The 16,368-nt window shown below is 34.5% G+C and overlaps 1 protein-coding gene across 1 annotated transcript; it reads left to right on the forward strand.

Annotated features, from left to right (window-relative positions):
- The first annotated feature begins 6,113 nt into the window (after positions 1 to 6,113).
- Positions 6,114 to 14,423, forward strand: LOC142855009 (pancreatic alpha-amylase 2a5-like). The gene is made up of 10 exons (XM_075981561.1): positions 6,114 to 6,303; positions 6,648 to 6,794; positions 7,521 to 7,709; positions 8,550 to 8,780; positions 9,953 to 10,086; positions 10,799 to 10,921; positions 11,014 to 11,113; positions 12,521 to 12,639; positions 12,747 to 12,872; positions 14,204 to 14,423. The coding sequence occupies exons 1-10, from the start codon at positions 6,136 to 6,138 to the stop codon at positions 14,391 to 14,393; spliced, it is 1,527 nt and encodes a 508-aa protein (XP_075837676.1). The 5' UTR covers positions 6,114 to 6,135; the 3' UTR covers positions 14,394 to 14,423.
- Positions 14,424 to 16,368: the final 1,945 nt, after the last annotated feature.

The following is a 16,368-nucleotide window of genomic DNA, read 5'->3' on the forward strand; positions in this document are numbered from 1 at the left end:
AGTTAAAAACCAATTCCATAGACTTTATAGAAACTCCATAAAGATCTGAAAACTGGGATACTTCATTATTTGGACAGACTTCATTTTTTACTTTATTTTTTTTAAAAAAAGAGAAATAAACTATTTTTTATTTTACATACCAAACCCATTTCCCTCTCCTTTCCTCTTCCCATTTCCTCTACATATCCATCCCTCATCTCCCATCTATTCCTCAGAGAGGATAAGGCACATTGTTTTGAGGAAGGTCCAAGGACCTCCCTACTATATCTAGGCTGAGCAAGATATCCATCCAAATAGAATAAGTTCCCTAAAAGCAATAGAGATAAGGCCTGGTGATAAGTCCCCTCAGTCTTCACCAGTCATATAACTGTCAGCCACATTCATCGGCTCCAGTTTTGACATATGCTGGTTCCTTCCTTGTCTGGCTGGAGTTGGTGAGCTGCCATTAGCCCCAAAAAACTGTTCCAGTGGGTATCCCTATCATAGTCTTGAGCTCTTTGCTCATATTCTCACTCTTCCAACTCTTCAGCTGGACTTGGGAGCACAGCTCAGTGCTCTACTGAGGGTGTGTACCTCTGTTTCCATAAGTTGCTGGATTAAGGTTCTATGGTGACATTTAAGATAGTCACCAATCTGACTATTGGCCAAGTCCAGTTCAGGCACCCTTTCCTCTATTGCTTAGGGTCTTATCTGGGTACTCCTTATGGATTCCTTGGAATTTCACTAGTTTCTTACTAGCCCTAAACTAGATGTAAACATCTCTTTCTTTGCTCTAGTCTCTGTCCTTCCTTCATCTTGACTACCATATTCTCTCAAGTTCTCCTCCCCTTCCACTTCTCCCCTCCTCTTTCCCTTCCAACCTCCCTTCCTTCCACCCATATGTTCCCAATTTTGTCAGGAAATATTGTCTACTTCCTCTTTTCAGATGGATCTATGTAAGAGTTTTTAGGGTTCACCTTGTTACTTAATTTCTCTAGGATCATGAGTTACAGGCTCAATATTCCTTGCTTTACAGCTTGTATCCAATTATGAGTGAGTATATACTGTTTTAGTCTTTCATCTTTCTAGGTCTGGGTTATCTCTCTCAGTTCCATCCATTTGAATGCAAATTTCAAGACGTCCTTTTTTTTTTTTTAATCACTGAGTAGTACTACAATATGTAAATGTACCACATTTTTTTTATCCATTCGTTGGGTGAGGGACATTTAAACTGTTTCCAGATTCTGGCTATTATAAATAATACTGCTATGGACATAGCTGAACCCATGTTCTTATATTATGATTGAGTATCTCTTAGGTATATGCCAAAGAGTAGCTTTGCTGGGTCCTAAGGTAGGTTGGGTCCCAACTTTCTGAGAAACTGGCATACTGATTTCCAGAGTGGTAGTACACATTTGCATTCCCACTAGCAATGTAGTAGTGTTCCCCTTACTTTACATTCTCTGCAGCATAATCTATTGTTGGTGTTTGTGATCGTAGCCATTCTGAGTAGTGTAAGATGGTATCTCACATCGTTTTGATATGCATTTCCCTGACGTCTAAAGATGTTGAACATTTCCTTAAGTGTCTTTTGACCACTTGAGATTCCTCTGTTGAGAAGTCTCTGCTTATTTCTGTAACCCAGTTTTAAAATGAATTGTTTGGAATTTTGTTATCAAATTTCTTAAGTTCTTTATATATATATATATATATATATATATATATATATATATATATATTTTTTCAAATTGCTCTCCAATTTATTTCTTAGTAGTAAGCTACAAAGAATTAAACAGTTTTAAATAAACATAAAATATCATAATTGATTTTCACACACTGAGATGGCCCACTGTTTTCATGGGCTTTATATCTATTGTTTTTTTTCCATTCAAAAAATTTACACTTCCTCCCCTCCATCCATTCCCATCCCACTTCCCCACTCACCCTCCTGCCTCCTCCTCCCTCCTTAAGAGAGGGCAGGGAACCCTACCCTGTGGGAAGTCCAAGCCCCCCCCCCAATCCAGTCCTAGGAAGCTTTGCATCCAAATAGACAAATAAACTAGGGTCCAAAAAGCCAGCACATGCAGTAGAAACAAGTCCCAGTGCCTTTATCAATGGCTTCTCAGTCAGCCCCCATTTTCATCCACATTCAGAGAGTCCGGTTTGATCGCATGCTCATTCAGTCCTGGTCCAGCTGGGTTTTTGAAGATAAGCCCTAAGTCTTATGTGGGGTTGGTGAAGATCTTTTCTCATTCAGTAGGCTGCCTTTTTGTCTTGTTGACTGTGCCCTTTACTTTACAAAATTCTCAGTTTCAGGAGGTTCCATTTATTTTTTGTTGCTCTTAATGTCTGTGCTGCTGCTGTTATATTTAGGAAGTTGTTTCCTGTGCTCTTGCATTGAAGGCTACTTCCCACTTTCTCTTCTTTCAGATTTGGTACAGTCAGATTTATATTGAGATCTTCAATCTATTTGGATTTGAGTTTTATGCATGGGGATAAATATGGATCTATTTGTATGCTTCTGCATGTTGACATCCAGTTATGCCAGCACCATTTGTTGAAGAAACTTTCTTTTTTCCATTGTATAATTTTAGCTTCTTTGTCAAAAATCAGGTGTTCATAGGTGTGTGGATTAATATCTGGGCCTTCGATTAGATTCCATTGACCAACCATGTTTTATAATATTTTATTATATTATATAATTTATTATATTTCTTTCTTCACAAGTTTGCTTTCAGTGATCTTTCCAAACACAATCAGAGTTCCCATCTTCCCAAAAATCTTTTTTTAAAAAAACTTTGCATACTTCCCTGTCCAAGGAAAAATAATGAACCTAGTTGTCTTTGTAAATATTGATCCAGTTGACCTGTGTGGTCACCTAAAAAAATATAAGATGTCCAATACCAAGCATCTTTCATTACTGTAGCTCTACTTTGATATCATGAATGGTGATGCCTCTGGAAGTCCCTTTATTGTACAGGATTGTTTTGGCTATCCTGGGTTTTTTGTTTTTTCATATGTGAAGAAGAAGCACACACACAAAAAATCCCACATTAGCTAGAATTGAGAAATAGATGTTTATTTATTTAAGAGTAGACTCACAAATTAGAATCCTTTGCTGGAATGGAGATCAGAAACAGAATGATGCAGTCAGAAAAAGAGGGGCCAGATACTTGCTCTACATTGGCATAAATAGTATAAGAGACCACATTCCATTGGGTGGGTAACTACTTGCTATAGGATTTCCTATAGCACCTCTTCCTTTTGTTTAAATAAGAGAGTACTAAGCCTAATAAAAAATTAAGAGACTTGAACCTAGAGTGGCTCCCAGGAGCCCAAGGCAATGTCCCCAGTTAGTTCCGTGGGCAGCTGAGGATAGGGAACCTGAAATGACCCTATCCTATAGCAATACTGATGAATATCTTGCATATCACCATAGAACCTTCATCTGGTGATGGATGGAGATAGAGACAGAGACCCACACTGGAGCACTGGACTGAGCTCCCAAGGTCCCAATGAGGAGCAGAAGGAGGGAGAACATGAGCAAAGAAGTCGGGACCACGAGGGGTGCACCCACCCACTGAGACAGTGGGGCTGATCTATTGGGAGCTCACCAAGGCCAGCTGGACTGTGACTGAAAAAGCATGGGATAAAACTGGACTCTCTGAACATGGCGAACAATGAGGGCTGATGAGAAGCCAAGGACAATGGCACAGGCTTTTGATCCTACTTAATGTGCTGGCTTTGTGGGAGCCTAGCCAGTTTGGATGTTCACCTTCCTAGATATGGACGGAGGGGGGAGGACCTTGGACTTACCACAGGGCAGGGAACCCTGACTGCTCTTTGGACTGGAGAGGGAGGGGGAGGGGAGTAGGGGGAGGGGGAGAAGGGTGGGAGGAGGGGGAGAAGGGTGGGAGGATGGGGAGAAGGATGGGAGGAGGGGGAGAGAAATGGGAGGCTGGGAGGAGGCAGAAACTTGTTTGTTTTTTTTTCCTTTTCTCAATAAAAAAAAGAAAATCAGAAAAAAATTATATACAATAAGAACAAATATATTAAATAGTTATTCTATCCTAACTAGTTTAATTCTTATGTAATAAATGACTTGGCCAAGTCTTGAGAGGAAAATAAATAAGACTATCTAGTCTTCAACCCCATTGAAGATTTGAGAAGGGAAATATTACTTGAGTAAGCAGGAAGTGCAGTCAAGCAATTTCTAAAATGTGCAACAAATGACAGAGGAAACTGGCTACCTGGACAATCACCCCAAATCTCAATTGCAATGTTGAAGCAACCAAATTTAGCTAAGGCCTAGAGTAACTGACAGACCATTTTCTGAGGCAGGCAATTTTTCAAAACTGTCTTACCCTGTCTTGGCAAGATTTGACAGTACTACTTATTCATTTCTGGAGGCCATGTACTTGGCATTTGGTTGAGGCATGGACAGTTCTTTGCCCAAAGGCCAATTTTTCCAAGAAGAAAACAAGCTCCAAGTGGAGTGCTTTTGCTGCTCAGCTTTCTCTCAGGAATAGATCGGTGCTGCAAGGAGCAATCATGTCTCAGTTCAACAGAACCCTAAATTATTTAAATACCATAGACTACAGCTCTTTGAAGTTGTTGAAGATTACCTATTCATGCAGAATATAATCTCTATGTATCTAAAGAACCTCATTAGTCTAACTATAAGTATGACAAACATAGATAGCTATTAATATATAATTCCTAATATCTATATAACTTAAAGAATAAGACTTCATATTAGAATATTATATAATAAACAACTATGCATCAAGTGAGGACAATGACCTCAAAATGTAAATAATGTATAAATATCTTGATCATAGGTAGAAATGTTCATTGCAATTTGATAAATACATATGACTTTGGATGTCAGTGTGGTAATTTCTCAGAAAATTAGGAAACAACCTTCCTCAAGACCCAGTAATACCACTTTTGGGTATATATCCAAAGGATGCTCAATCGTGCCACAAGGACATGTGCTCAACTGTGTTCATAGCAGCTTTGTTTGTCATAGCCAGAACCTGGAAACCACATAAATGCCCCTCGACTGAAAAATGAATAGAAAAATGTGCTACATTTACACAATGGAGTACTACACAGCAGAAAAAAATGTTTTTCAGGAAAATGCTTGGAGCTAGAAAACATTATTTTAAATGAGGTAACCCAGACACAGAAAGACAATTATCATGTGTACTCACTCATATGTAGTTTTTAAACATAAAGCAAAGAAAACCAGCCTACAAACCAAAATCCCGGAGAACTTAGACAACAATGAGGACACTAAGAGAGACCCACATAAATCTAATCTACATGGGAAGTATAAAAAGACAAGATCTCCTGAGTAAATTGGGAGTGTGGGGACCTTGGGGGAGAATTGAATGGGGGAGAGGAGAGGCAGGGAAGGGAGCATAGAAAAATGTAGAGCTCAATATAAATCAATTTAAAAAAGAAAAAATGTCTTAAGCAGAGGTAGAAGCATGAATGCAGACAATATTCAATATAATTTAACTTTGATTCAATATACAAGAATCTATACCTATAAATAATAACTCAGAAGTATTTATTCTATTATTCACTATTATTATTTATTTTCAATGTCATCCCTTTTATCCTTTATATAATTCTTATTAATTTATTTGTTTTGAGGGGTTTCCATATATTCTGCTGAATTGTACATTATCTTAATTTATCTTTCACACTAGTACTAAGATAGTAGGTACATGCCATCATGATTTTCAGTTTCTTAAAATTCAAAGAAATTATTAAAATGAGAAAAAAATCATAGTAGGGAGAAAATAAAGCTGAATTGATGGCCCCATAATTACTTATAAGGGGCAATACAAAGATTTAAAGATGAAAAGTTCTAGATATATTTGGTTTCAGTTGTGATATACTCTTGGAGGACATAACAAACCAGATGATGTAATACCAATAAAATAATATTTGACCTTAAAAATCATTAAGTTTATTCTCCATGGGAGTTTCTGAGAATTCTCCAGCTGCTCATACCATTATGTTAATCTTTTATAGATTATAGTTTGTACTCTAAATATTTATTCATGAACATTTCCTTTCAAAATGTCCCTCTTTCAGCGAATAAATAGATGGTAGAGAGAACACTGACAACTTCAAATCAAAATGAAGTTCTTCCTATTGCTTTCCCTTATTGGGTTCTGCTGGGCTCAATATGACCCACACACTCAATATGGACGGACTTCTATCGTCCACCTGTTTGAGTGGCGCTGGGTTGATATTGCCAAGGAATGTGAGAGATACTTAGCTCCTAAGGGATTCGGAGGGGTTCAGGTAAGATTTGTTTAATATTTAAATGCAGAGTTCACTGTGCTCACACAAAAGAATTTTCTAATGAGGATTAGCAAGTTTGGAGGATAACTTCTTTTCCTTTAAGGATAACATAATTTTCCTTTAGAGGGAAACGTTTTGGTGGGGTAGCTTCTTTATACTCTGTTGCAGGGTCTTGAAGTGGGAACTCTGGAATGTCTTTACTTATTTTTACATGGTTGTTAATCAACAGAGCTCAATGTGCACAGGGTGAGAAATAACATCAGGTCACTGATAGGTTTCTGTCAAGATTTAATAATGTGAAGTAAGCATTAATCCAACAGTAATTATGCTAACTCTATTTGTAGGTCTCTCCACCCAATGAAAACATCGTGGTTTATAATCCATATAGGCCATGGTGGGAAAGATACCAACCAATTAGCTACAAAATATGCACAAGGTCTGGAAATGAAGATGAATTCAAAGACATGGTGAAGAGGTGCAACAATGTTGGTGTAAGTGAAGTCACATTTTCTTTACAGTGATTATATATAAAATATTTCTCTTTGTTTCAAGTTCTTTCTGTTTGAGTAGAAGATTTCATATTTCTGAAATCTTATATTGCATTTTTATCTATTATTAAAAATGTGCTTCTGTCTTATTGTCACCTTTTAAATTCTTTAATATAACAAAATCTTCACTTTTAGAATTAATAACTATACATACTTAACAGATTTCTGATAGGCATTGAGCCAGATGTGAGGATTAATTCATTTTATAGTATTCCTTTTTCTCCCCACAATTCTTGGGCTTTCTTCCCCATCTTTGTTTTTAATGCTAAGTATCTACTTACTCCTATAATGAAGAGATAGCTATCTACCTTCTGGACTTCTGATGCACAGCAGATATTGTAATCACACTTTTTCTAGTGATCCTGCAAAATTTCAAATACAATAGTCTTATTTTTATACCCTGTTTTACTTCCTAAAAATAGATTTTTTTTGTTTATAATCGCAATAGTTTCTATTTTGCTCCATTTAACAGTTCTATATCCTTTTCTAAATATTAGGACTAGTGTTGATCTTAGTTCATATTAGTCTCCCTTCCCACCGACTCTCTTTTCTAAAATGAGTCTATAAATAATTAGAAGATAGGTTTTGGAGATTTGCTAGCATGTTATGAGTTTGCCATTGAAACTAGATATTTGAGTCTAGCTGAAGCAAGCACTTTTTTTTCTTCAGGTCCGTATTTATGTGGATGCAGTTATTAACCACATGTGTGGCGCAGGCGGTGGTGCAGGGACAAGCAGTACCTGTGGAAGTTACTACGATGCCAATAAAAGGGATTTCCCAGCAGTTCCATACTCTGCTTGGGATTTTAACGATGGAAAATGCGACGGAGAAATTTATAACTACAATGATGCTAATCAGGTAATGAGGGAAATATTATTCAGAATAAAGAAGCATGTAGGCATTTAGAAATACACAAGGAGTTTATGGATAACCTTAGACATATTCAGATTTCATAATAATAGGTCAATATGACAGAAAGCTTGAAAAATAGAAATGGAAAAATGTGCTGGATTTTTGTTTCATGATTTTGTAAGGATACATCAAAAGTCAATGATGAAATGGAGACATGCTCTGGTTATCTTGGATGAAAAACTTAAATGTTTTATTTCATGTTTTTATCATTTATATAAACATTGCAGTATGAAAAATTATTAGAAACAACAATAAATCTAAATAAATTATTGTAAATTATAAATAAATATAATAAATTATTAGAAACAACAATATTTTAAAACCATTTCAATATTAGGAAGTGTTTTCAAAAGTGGAGTAGTACACTTTCTTAACATATGGAAGATCTCAGAATAGAATCTATGAACTATGAAAAATAAAGAAAGAATAAAAAAATGAAAGAAAGGAGAGGAAGAGGAGATCAGAAGCATATAGAGAAGATGGAGAAGGAATGGAGAAGAGACAGAGGGGAAAAGATAGAGAAAGAGAGATAGAAAAAAGAATTACCCAACTAAGATTCTTAACAATTTTATCTGATATTTTCTGTATCTGCTACATAAAATATTTTAAATCATGTGTCCAAATTAAAACATCAGTACTTCTCATATCCTAAGGAAAGGCAATATACTATGATCTAAGTAAAGGCAATATAAAAATATCCACTTGTAAATGAATGAGGGACTGAATGTAGAAATGAATTCACAGACCATATATAATATTTTATCATCAATCATATTTTAAAAATAGGTCAGAAATTGTCGTCTGTCTGGCCTTCTGGATCTTGCACTTGAGAAAGATTATGTTCGAGGCGTGGTGGCTGACTACATGAACCGTCTCATCGACATGGGTGTAGCAGGGTTCAGACTTGATGCTGCTAAGCACATGTGGCCTGGAGACATAAAGGCGATTTTGGACAAACTGCATAACCTAAATACACAATGGTTCTCTGCAGGAAGCAGGCCTTTCATTTTCCAAGAGGTAAAACAATATACATGCTCATTTATAAATTATATTATAATTAATTTGCAATGTCTATCCCTTCTTTTTCCTCCCTCTAAACTCTTCCATATACCCCTCCATACTTTCCTTAAAGTTTGTGGCCTTTCTTTTGACTCTTTGTTACTGAACATACATACTATATATGTGTTCTTATATGTTATATATACATATTTAGGAGCACATGTATATATATTTATACATGTAGGTCCTTAAATTACATATATATATATATATATGTTCCTAAATATTTTAACATTGTTAAACTTATTTCATTTAAGAATATATGTATATGTATATATAAATATATATATATATGCTTTTAATTATAACTGACAGTCTATATTGCTAAAAATATACTTATATATTGGTACTAGACAAACCATTGATATGGTTTTCCCTGATTTTTATCTCCCAATTTCCTCATTTGTCTATAGCTCTTTCTGTATTTCATAGTGTAATGTTGAGGCATTATGGGCCTTTTCTTATATGTCATCATTTTGTAAATCAGATAGTAGATAGGAGATTTTACTAAGCATAAGATGTATAACGTAGGTTAATATCAGTTATACACTGTAGAACTCAATTGTTTACTAATAGGATTGCAGTCATTCATAGGTAGCACACTTACTTCTTTACCACAGCAGGTTCTAAGTTAGTGCAAACTTCATTAATGATCCTGTTATAAAAGATAGAGAAATCATAATTGTTTTTGTCTCAAGTCAATCTTTCAGAGTTTAAGTTTTGTCTCATTGTATGAGGCTTGTAAGTGTTTAGACAAATTGATGAAGCTCTCTGCATGGCAGTAATGTCATTTGAAATTTACTGGGCATAATGCTTTGAAGACTATTTGTTTGGAAACACTAATGAGTTCATAAACACTTCTGATACTCACTTGACAGTAAACATTATATCAGTGTGAACTAATGAATATTCCCAGTCAGTCACCCTGCAGGATAAAAAGTGACCCTGTCATTTGATTACTTTCAATATTGTGACTGACAGTTTATGAGGTATCAGAATCTTAGTATATAGAAAAAATATTATCATTTCAAATATCAAAAATATTATAAGGAGTTCTGAGTGACATTATATTTAAGTAATATGCCCTGAATTTATATTAGAAATTACAGCTGACCCAATGTATCTCCTAGGTCATTGATCTGGGTGACGAGGCAATTAAAAGTAGTGAGTACTTTGGAAATGGTCGTGTGACAGAATTCAAGTATGGAGCAAAACTAGGCACAGTTATCCGCAAGTGGAGTGGAGAGAAGATGGCCTATTTAAAGTAAATATATACCATTTCTTCATTTGATGTGTCATGGATTTTATGTCATTTGATACCAGTACGTTATAACTTCAACTATTCTCATTTAAACAGTTATGAAGTGGTTGATTATTAGGCTAATGTTTTTAAACAGTGCCTAATAATCTTTTCATTTGGGATGTCAATCACCAGGTAGCCCTGGAAAATCAAAGTTTAACTTAAGGATTGTTGTCTGTTTGTAGTATATCCATTGCATTCCAGGAATGTTTATTTATTGTCTATTAAAGTTAGATTATTATTACAAGAATAGCTATGTTCATAAATGATACTTATAATGTTGTCAAGTATGAGTTTACATATGTTATATTAAAGAATTAATTTGAAAATTTGAGTGTTTTTATGATAATAGAACTACAGATTTCTACTCTATATAACTTTTTTGTTTTTCAAGTCCATAAAATTACAATTCAATGAAAATTTTAAAGAAAATAATCTTTTTAAGAACAAAAAGATTATACTGTAACCCCTAAATGAGGATATATAATCATAGAAAATGATATTATATATATATATATATATATATATATATATATGTGTGTGTGTGTGTGTGTGTTTATATGTACCTATAACAGAGATTTAAAATGTAATTGTCATTTATTTAGACAACACATGATACCATATGTAAAGTTAGTCTAAGCATTTTGAAATAATAATCTACTTTTTTAAAATGTAGGAACTGGGGAGAAGGTTGGGGTTTTGTGCCTACTGACAGAGCCCTTGTGTTTGTGGACAACCATGATAATCAGCGAGGACATGGTGCTGGTGGTGCATCCATTCTGACCTTCTGGGATGCTAGGTGGGAGAACATTCTTTGCTGTTATGTAACCTGCTTTTAATTATGGCATTACATTACGTACTTCTGCTTTAATACCATTTTTAAATTTTCAGAATGTATAAAATGGCTGTTGGATTTATGTTGGCTCATCCTTATGGATTCACACGAGTGATGTCAAGTTACCGTTGGGCAAGAAACATCCAGAATGGACAAGTAGGTCTTGATGTTCTTCAAAGTATATCTTAACCTAGAAAAGGAAGAGGTTCTGTTTTAATTTTACATTAAGTTAGTACATATGATACTTATTATTAATTGTTTATTTACCAAGCTTTGGTACAGTAAGAATATTGAAAATGTACCTGATTGGAAAATTAGTAATTTAAATAGGAGAAAAAAACAGAATGAAAACAGGTGTTCCTGATAAAGTTCCACCAAAAACAGTTAACGGACATGATGTCTGCTAACATTGAATAGAATTTTAAATTCTTTTCAAATCAGTGTTAGTGTATTAAGATACTTTCATTTTTTCCTGTGGGGGAAAAAGGTAGTTGATTTGAAGAAAATTAAGTAATATAATAGATATAAATTTCTGAAAATTACAGGACAATGATTTGGTAGGGAGTTTGTAAACAATATGTGTTTATAGAAGTATAAACAATATGAGTTGTTGATTTGGTGCCTAAACAGAAACAATTTTTAAATTAATCTAAGAATTACAAACATTATGTGTTATTTGTTAGATGGAGAAGTTGAAACAATTTCAATATTAATCAAGGAAATAAGACCACCAGATATCTGAAGACTATGTGAAGTTTTCTCTTTCAATGCCAGAAACTAGAATCACAGAGAAATATCAAATAAAAAATAGAAATGTTTCTTTTTTAGACAATTAAAAACAGGTTTGCTTATTTCCTTTTCAAAATGAGTTTCCTTCTGTTTTTTATTTTTTTATTTTTGAAATTTGTTCTGTTCCTGAAGAGCTTTCAGGCTTGGAATGACTCTTTCTAATTTTCCAAAATGTATTTACAATTCAACCATCATTATATGTGCATTTATATTTTGTTTAACTCAATAAGAAGTCGGGATATTTTATAAACACATTTCACCAACAAGTAGTAAGAAGTAAACTAATATTAGTGTACAAATTGTTATACTAAAGGCATTTTTATATATGCTCTTGAAATTTCTGAATAGCTAACGACTATGCTTCAGTTTTTATGGATAAACTGAGGCACATTCAGATTATGTATGAAGATGGAGACTTTTCAGGTAGTGACTAAAGCCTGTTCTCTGGTGCTAGTGTTCCTGTGTCAAATTGTATTTATATTAGGTGACACTGAAGAGATTTTAGTGGTATTGAGAAGTGATATTCGTGGTACTTCTTTGATAGAAAGTGAGAAGTTTAAGAATTGTTACTGTCTGTTTGAATTGAGCAGTAGATAATATGAATTTGCACAGAAGAGAAGGGCTCAGTGAAGGTCTGTAAAACACTGCAAGACTTAGATTACAATTAGACACTGCAAAGAAAGAAGTAGCGTAAGAGGTTTGGTTTGGGTTTGCTGTACTGGAAAGAATTCGGCAGACACACATTCAAATGACCTGATTCTTTCAATAACTAAGGATTCGAATGACTGGATTGGGCCACCTAATAACAATGGAGTAACCAAGGAAGTGACCATCAATCCAGACACAACTTGTGGCAATGACTGGGTCTGTGAACATCGATGGCGTCAAATAAGGTGGGATTTTCTCAACAGATATTGTCTAATAAGAAAGTTATTTAACTTCTTTTTAAAATAGTTATAGTTGAAGGGTACCAACATTTCACATGATATTGTGCTTTTAGGAACATGGTTGCCTTCAGAAACGTAGTCAATGGTCAGCCTTTCTCAAACTGGTGGGATAATGGCAGCAACCAAGTAGCTTTTGGCAGAGGAAACAAAGGCTTCATTGTCTTTAACAATGATGACTGGTAAGTCAGTATCAGTTAAAGTGGGATCATATACTATTCTATGCTTAGATCTTTCTTTTGTTTTCCTGTATATTTATACCTTTTGTATGTGAAAAATCTTTAAATAATGAATTCATGCCAAATAATAAATGTGCAGGGTACAAAGAAAACCAATATTTGTTTATATATATTTTTTCTTTTAGCACAATCTTGTATTGAAATCTTTTAACCTAGCTTAAAATGGTAGTAGCATGTGTTCATACTTGCAAGCTCATTTGGCACATTTGACAAAGCATATAAATAGTATATAAGTATTCACATCATTAAACAATGTATCATATTAGGACTGGAGTACTTTGCCACTACTTTTTGATCCACTATACTTATACACTGTCTTCAATGTTCTAGCTCTTTGTTTTTGTATATTTAGAAAAAATATGTGCTTTTGAATCTGGTCTATGAATGACTTCAAGAAGCTGTTGAGTTTTGCTTTTAAAACTTTATTATTGTCCTTCCACTGTGGTTCTTTCGTCTGAGTCTTACTCTGTGGTTCCCTTACCTTTAGTGGTCTAGCTCAGATACCAGGAGTGGAGACCAAAGTGTTGAATACCAGCAGACGGAAGAACCCATATTGCCATGAGTTTAAGGTCAAGGATGCATGAAGAGATCTTGTCTCTCAAAGAATAAAACAAATAGTCAAAAATAATATTTACTCAGAGAAGCTCTCTGAGAGTCAGTGAATTGTCTCAATTCTAAATCAGCTGTCTATCAGACTGAGAATCTTTCCCACAAGTCATAATTTATTGGTTAAAAACAAAATATCAGGTACATAATTTTTTGAAAGAACACATGGCTGGTGGTTTGGGAACACCAGAATTACTTTATATAGACAGTTTCCTAATACAAACTTGTATGTATCCATACAAATGCTAGATAATGTTTAATTCTAGAATAAATCCTCTGTGGTGCCTTGTAATCTAATAACTGTGGGAGAAAATGATGCTGTTAACGTTTTTGAGTCATCAGTTTAAGTCCAGCAGAACACGGAATGGAAAGAATGAAGGTCCTTGTAAGAGCCCTTTACTACTGAGATTCCCTGGGTTCTCTAGCTTTCTTTGTCAGATAGCAGTCACCATAGCCCATGAAACTAAGAGATATTTATAATGACTTTGGTCTGGAGAATTCTCTTACTAATCCATGCAAAGTCTTATTACTGGGATTCTCTTGGTGACGCTTGATTCCTTTTTGATGTATATCACAAGTTTGAGACTTTTCTTTTGGTTTTATTGATAACAGATTTTCCAGCGCTTGAATGAGTTGAATTTAAGTTAAATCCTCCTTTTTTTCCCCAGGGCTTTGTCAACAACTTTACAGACTGGTCTTCCTGCTGGCACATACTGTGATGTCATTTCTGGAGATAAGATTGATGGCAACTGCACCGGAAGTAAAGTCTATGTTGGCAACGATGGCAAAGCTCAATTTTATATTAGTAACTCTGCTGAAGACCCATTTATTGCAATCCATGTTGAAGCAAAATTGTAAGAACCAAATTAAATACATATAAAGCATCAACTGAGTGTGTTTCTTTTCTCACATGTGCGTTTTTATTTTTATTTTTCTCTTCTTTATTTTGATGTGTGCATGGATGATGTTTACATCTCAACACTAGAACATGTGCAGGATTTTGGAACAACCTGTGTCATGGCTTTGCCTCTCTCATTTTCCCCACACTGTTGATCACACTTAAGTCATCAGGCTTCCCAGGCAAGCACCTTTACATGCTGTGCAATGTTACTAGCTCATAAGTAACTTAAATTTAATTTTTTTCTTGAGTTAAAAGACATAAACAATCCACTGAAATAGGCAGAAATTACAAACCTCACATGTATTCCTTAGATAACAATATCCAAAGTTTACTATGTATTAAGAGAAAATCTATTTTTTCCAAGAAAATTCTCAGAACTTTGATTTCATCCTGCGAAATACATTTCTCTGACACTAATGTAATGTCCATCAAGTAATTTTAGACATTGTATGAAAAACTATTTTTAATAAAAATTAACTCACAATCTAATCACTTAGTAAATATGCCTTTGACCACCTTGAAATGAATCATTGTTTAATTTTATCTTCCTACCACTTTATTCAAATTTTTCTTATATTTATTTCAAGAAAAAAGTATTTTTTCCTAATTTCACAGTGTATATATATATATATATATATATATGTAATGCATGTTGATCATACATCAAAGTCCCATAATATTCACTTATATCTTATAACTTCCACCTTTCCTGTTAACTTTAATGCACCCATAACCATGCACATTCATGTTCAAATCTATTTTTGATATCTGCCATGTAAGTCCAATACCTCCATGAATGAGAGTGGAAAGTTATTTACTTGTTAAAAACAATTGCCAGTGGTTACATTACTGAAGAATATGACTCTATACACCCCATCAATGACTAACAGCTAAGAAGCCATTCATGAAGCTTTGGAACCTTTCGGTTATTGTCTGATCCACAGTGGAATGTTTGCGCCCCTAGTGTTCTGTGGGACTTATGCAGGCAAACAGTGATATTGTGGGTGCATTGGTAAAACAGTTACATCCTGAACAGATGACTCATCTTCCCACTATTATTTTTCATTCTCTGACTCCTACATGATCATTTCCTTGACCATCTATTTGTAACCTAGAAATGGTTACAAAGAACTTGCTTATAGGGAGGAATGCTCAATAGTTACTCATTTTGCAGCTGGATGAATTATGACTATCAGCACTAGCTGTCACTAACTGCAAACACAAACCTTTCAAAGCTCAGTAAAACATAGCAAACCCTTTATTTACCACTTACCAAGTTCTTTTTATTCCTCTCACTTAATTTTTTGAGAGGTGGTGTTCCATGGGAGAGTAGTGTACTTTCTGACACAAAACTGATGAAGAAACCTGGCTCTCATTGCAGTTCTTTTTTGCCAATTCTCTTTTGGTTGTCCATGTAAAAAAGATTTAGGCAATTGAACACTGTGCCTGTTTGATGAAACAATAGCAATACATTGTACACTATTTCTGTTAATTTTAATGATCATGAACTTACAGCTATGATCAAATGAGCTGCTACAAATCATGTCAAAAATTCACCCACAAAGATATTAATTAAGTCTGTAGCTGCTATGCCAATGTTGGACCAGATAACACTAAATTAATTTTTTTTCTCAATGATAAACAATCCCAATTGAACCATCCCATAGTTCATTAACTTCTTTGGCATAATAGTAACAAAATGATTTTATGGGATTATGCCATGCCTGGCACTTGGCTTTGTTTAATATTACGATGTTTTTGTGGTTGTATTTTCCTACTAAGCAGAGTAGTTCTCTTCAGAATCTGTTTATTCGTTGGTTTTTAAATGAAAAGGCTGTCAAAGTAGTGGGTTTTTATATGGCTCTTTCATCCATATGTAGTTTGGTTAATCCGCCTCCGACAATTTAATTCATCACCCCCTGATCCTCATCC

Source organism: Microtus pennsylvanicus, chromosome 7, assembly GCF_037038515.1.
Source record: "Microtus pennsylvanicus isolate mMicPen1 chromosome 7, mMicPen1.hap1, whole genome shotgun sequence".
Lineage (NCBI taxonomy): Eukaryota > Metazoa > Chordata > Mammalia > Rodentia > Cricetidae > Microtus > Microtus pennsylvanicus.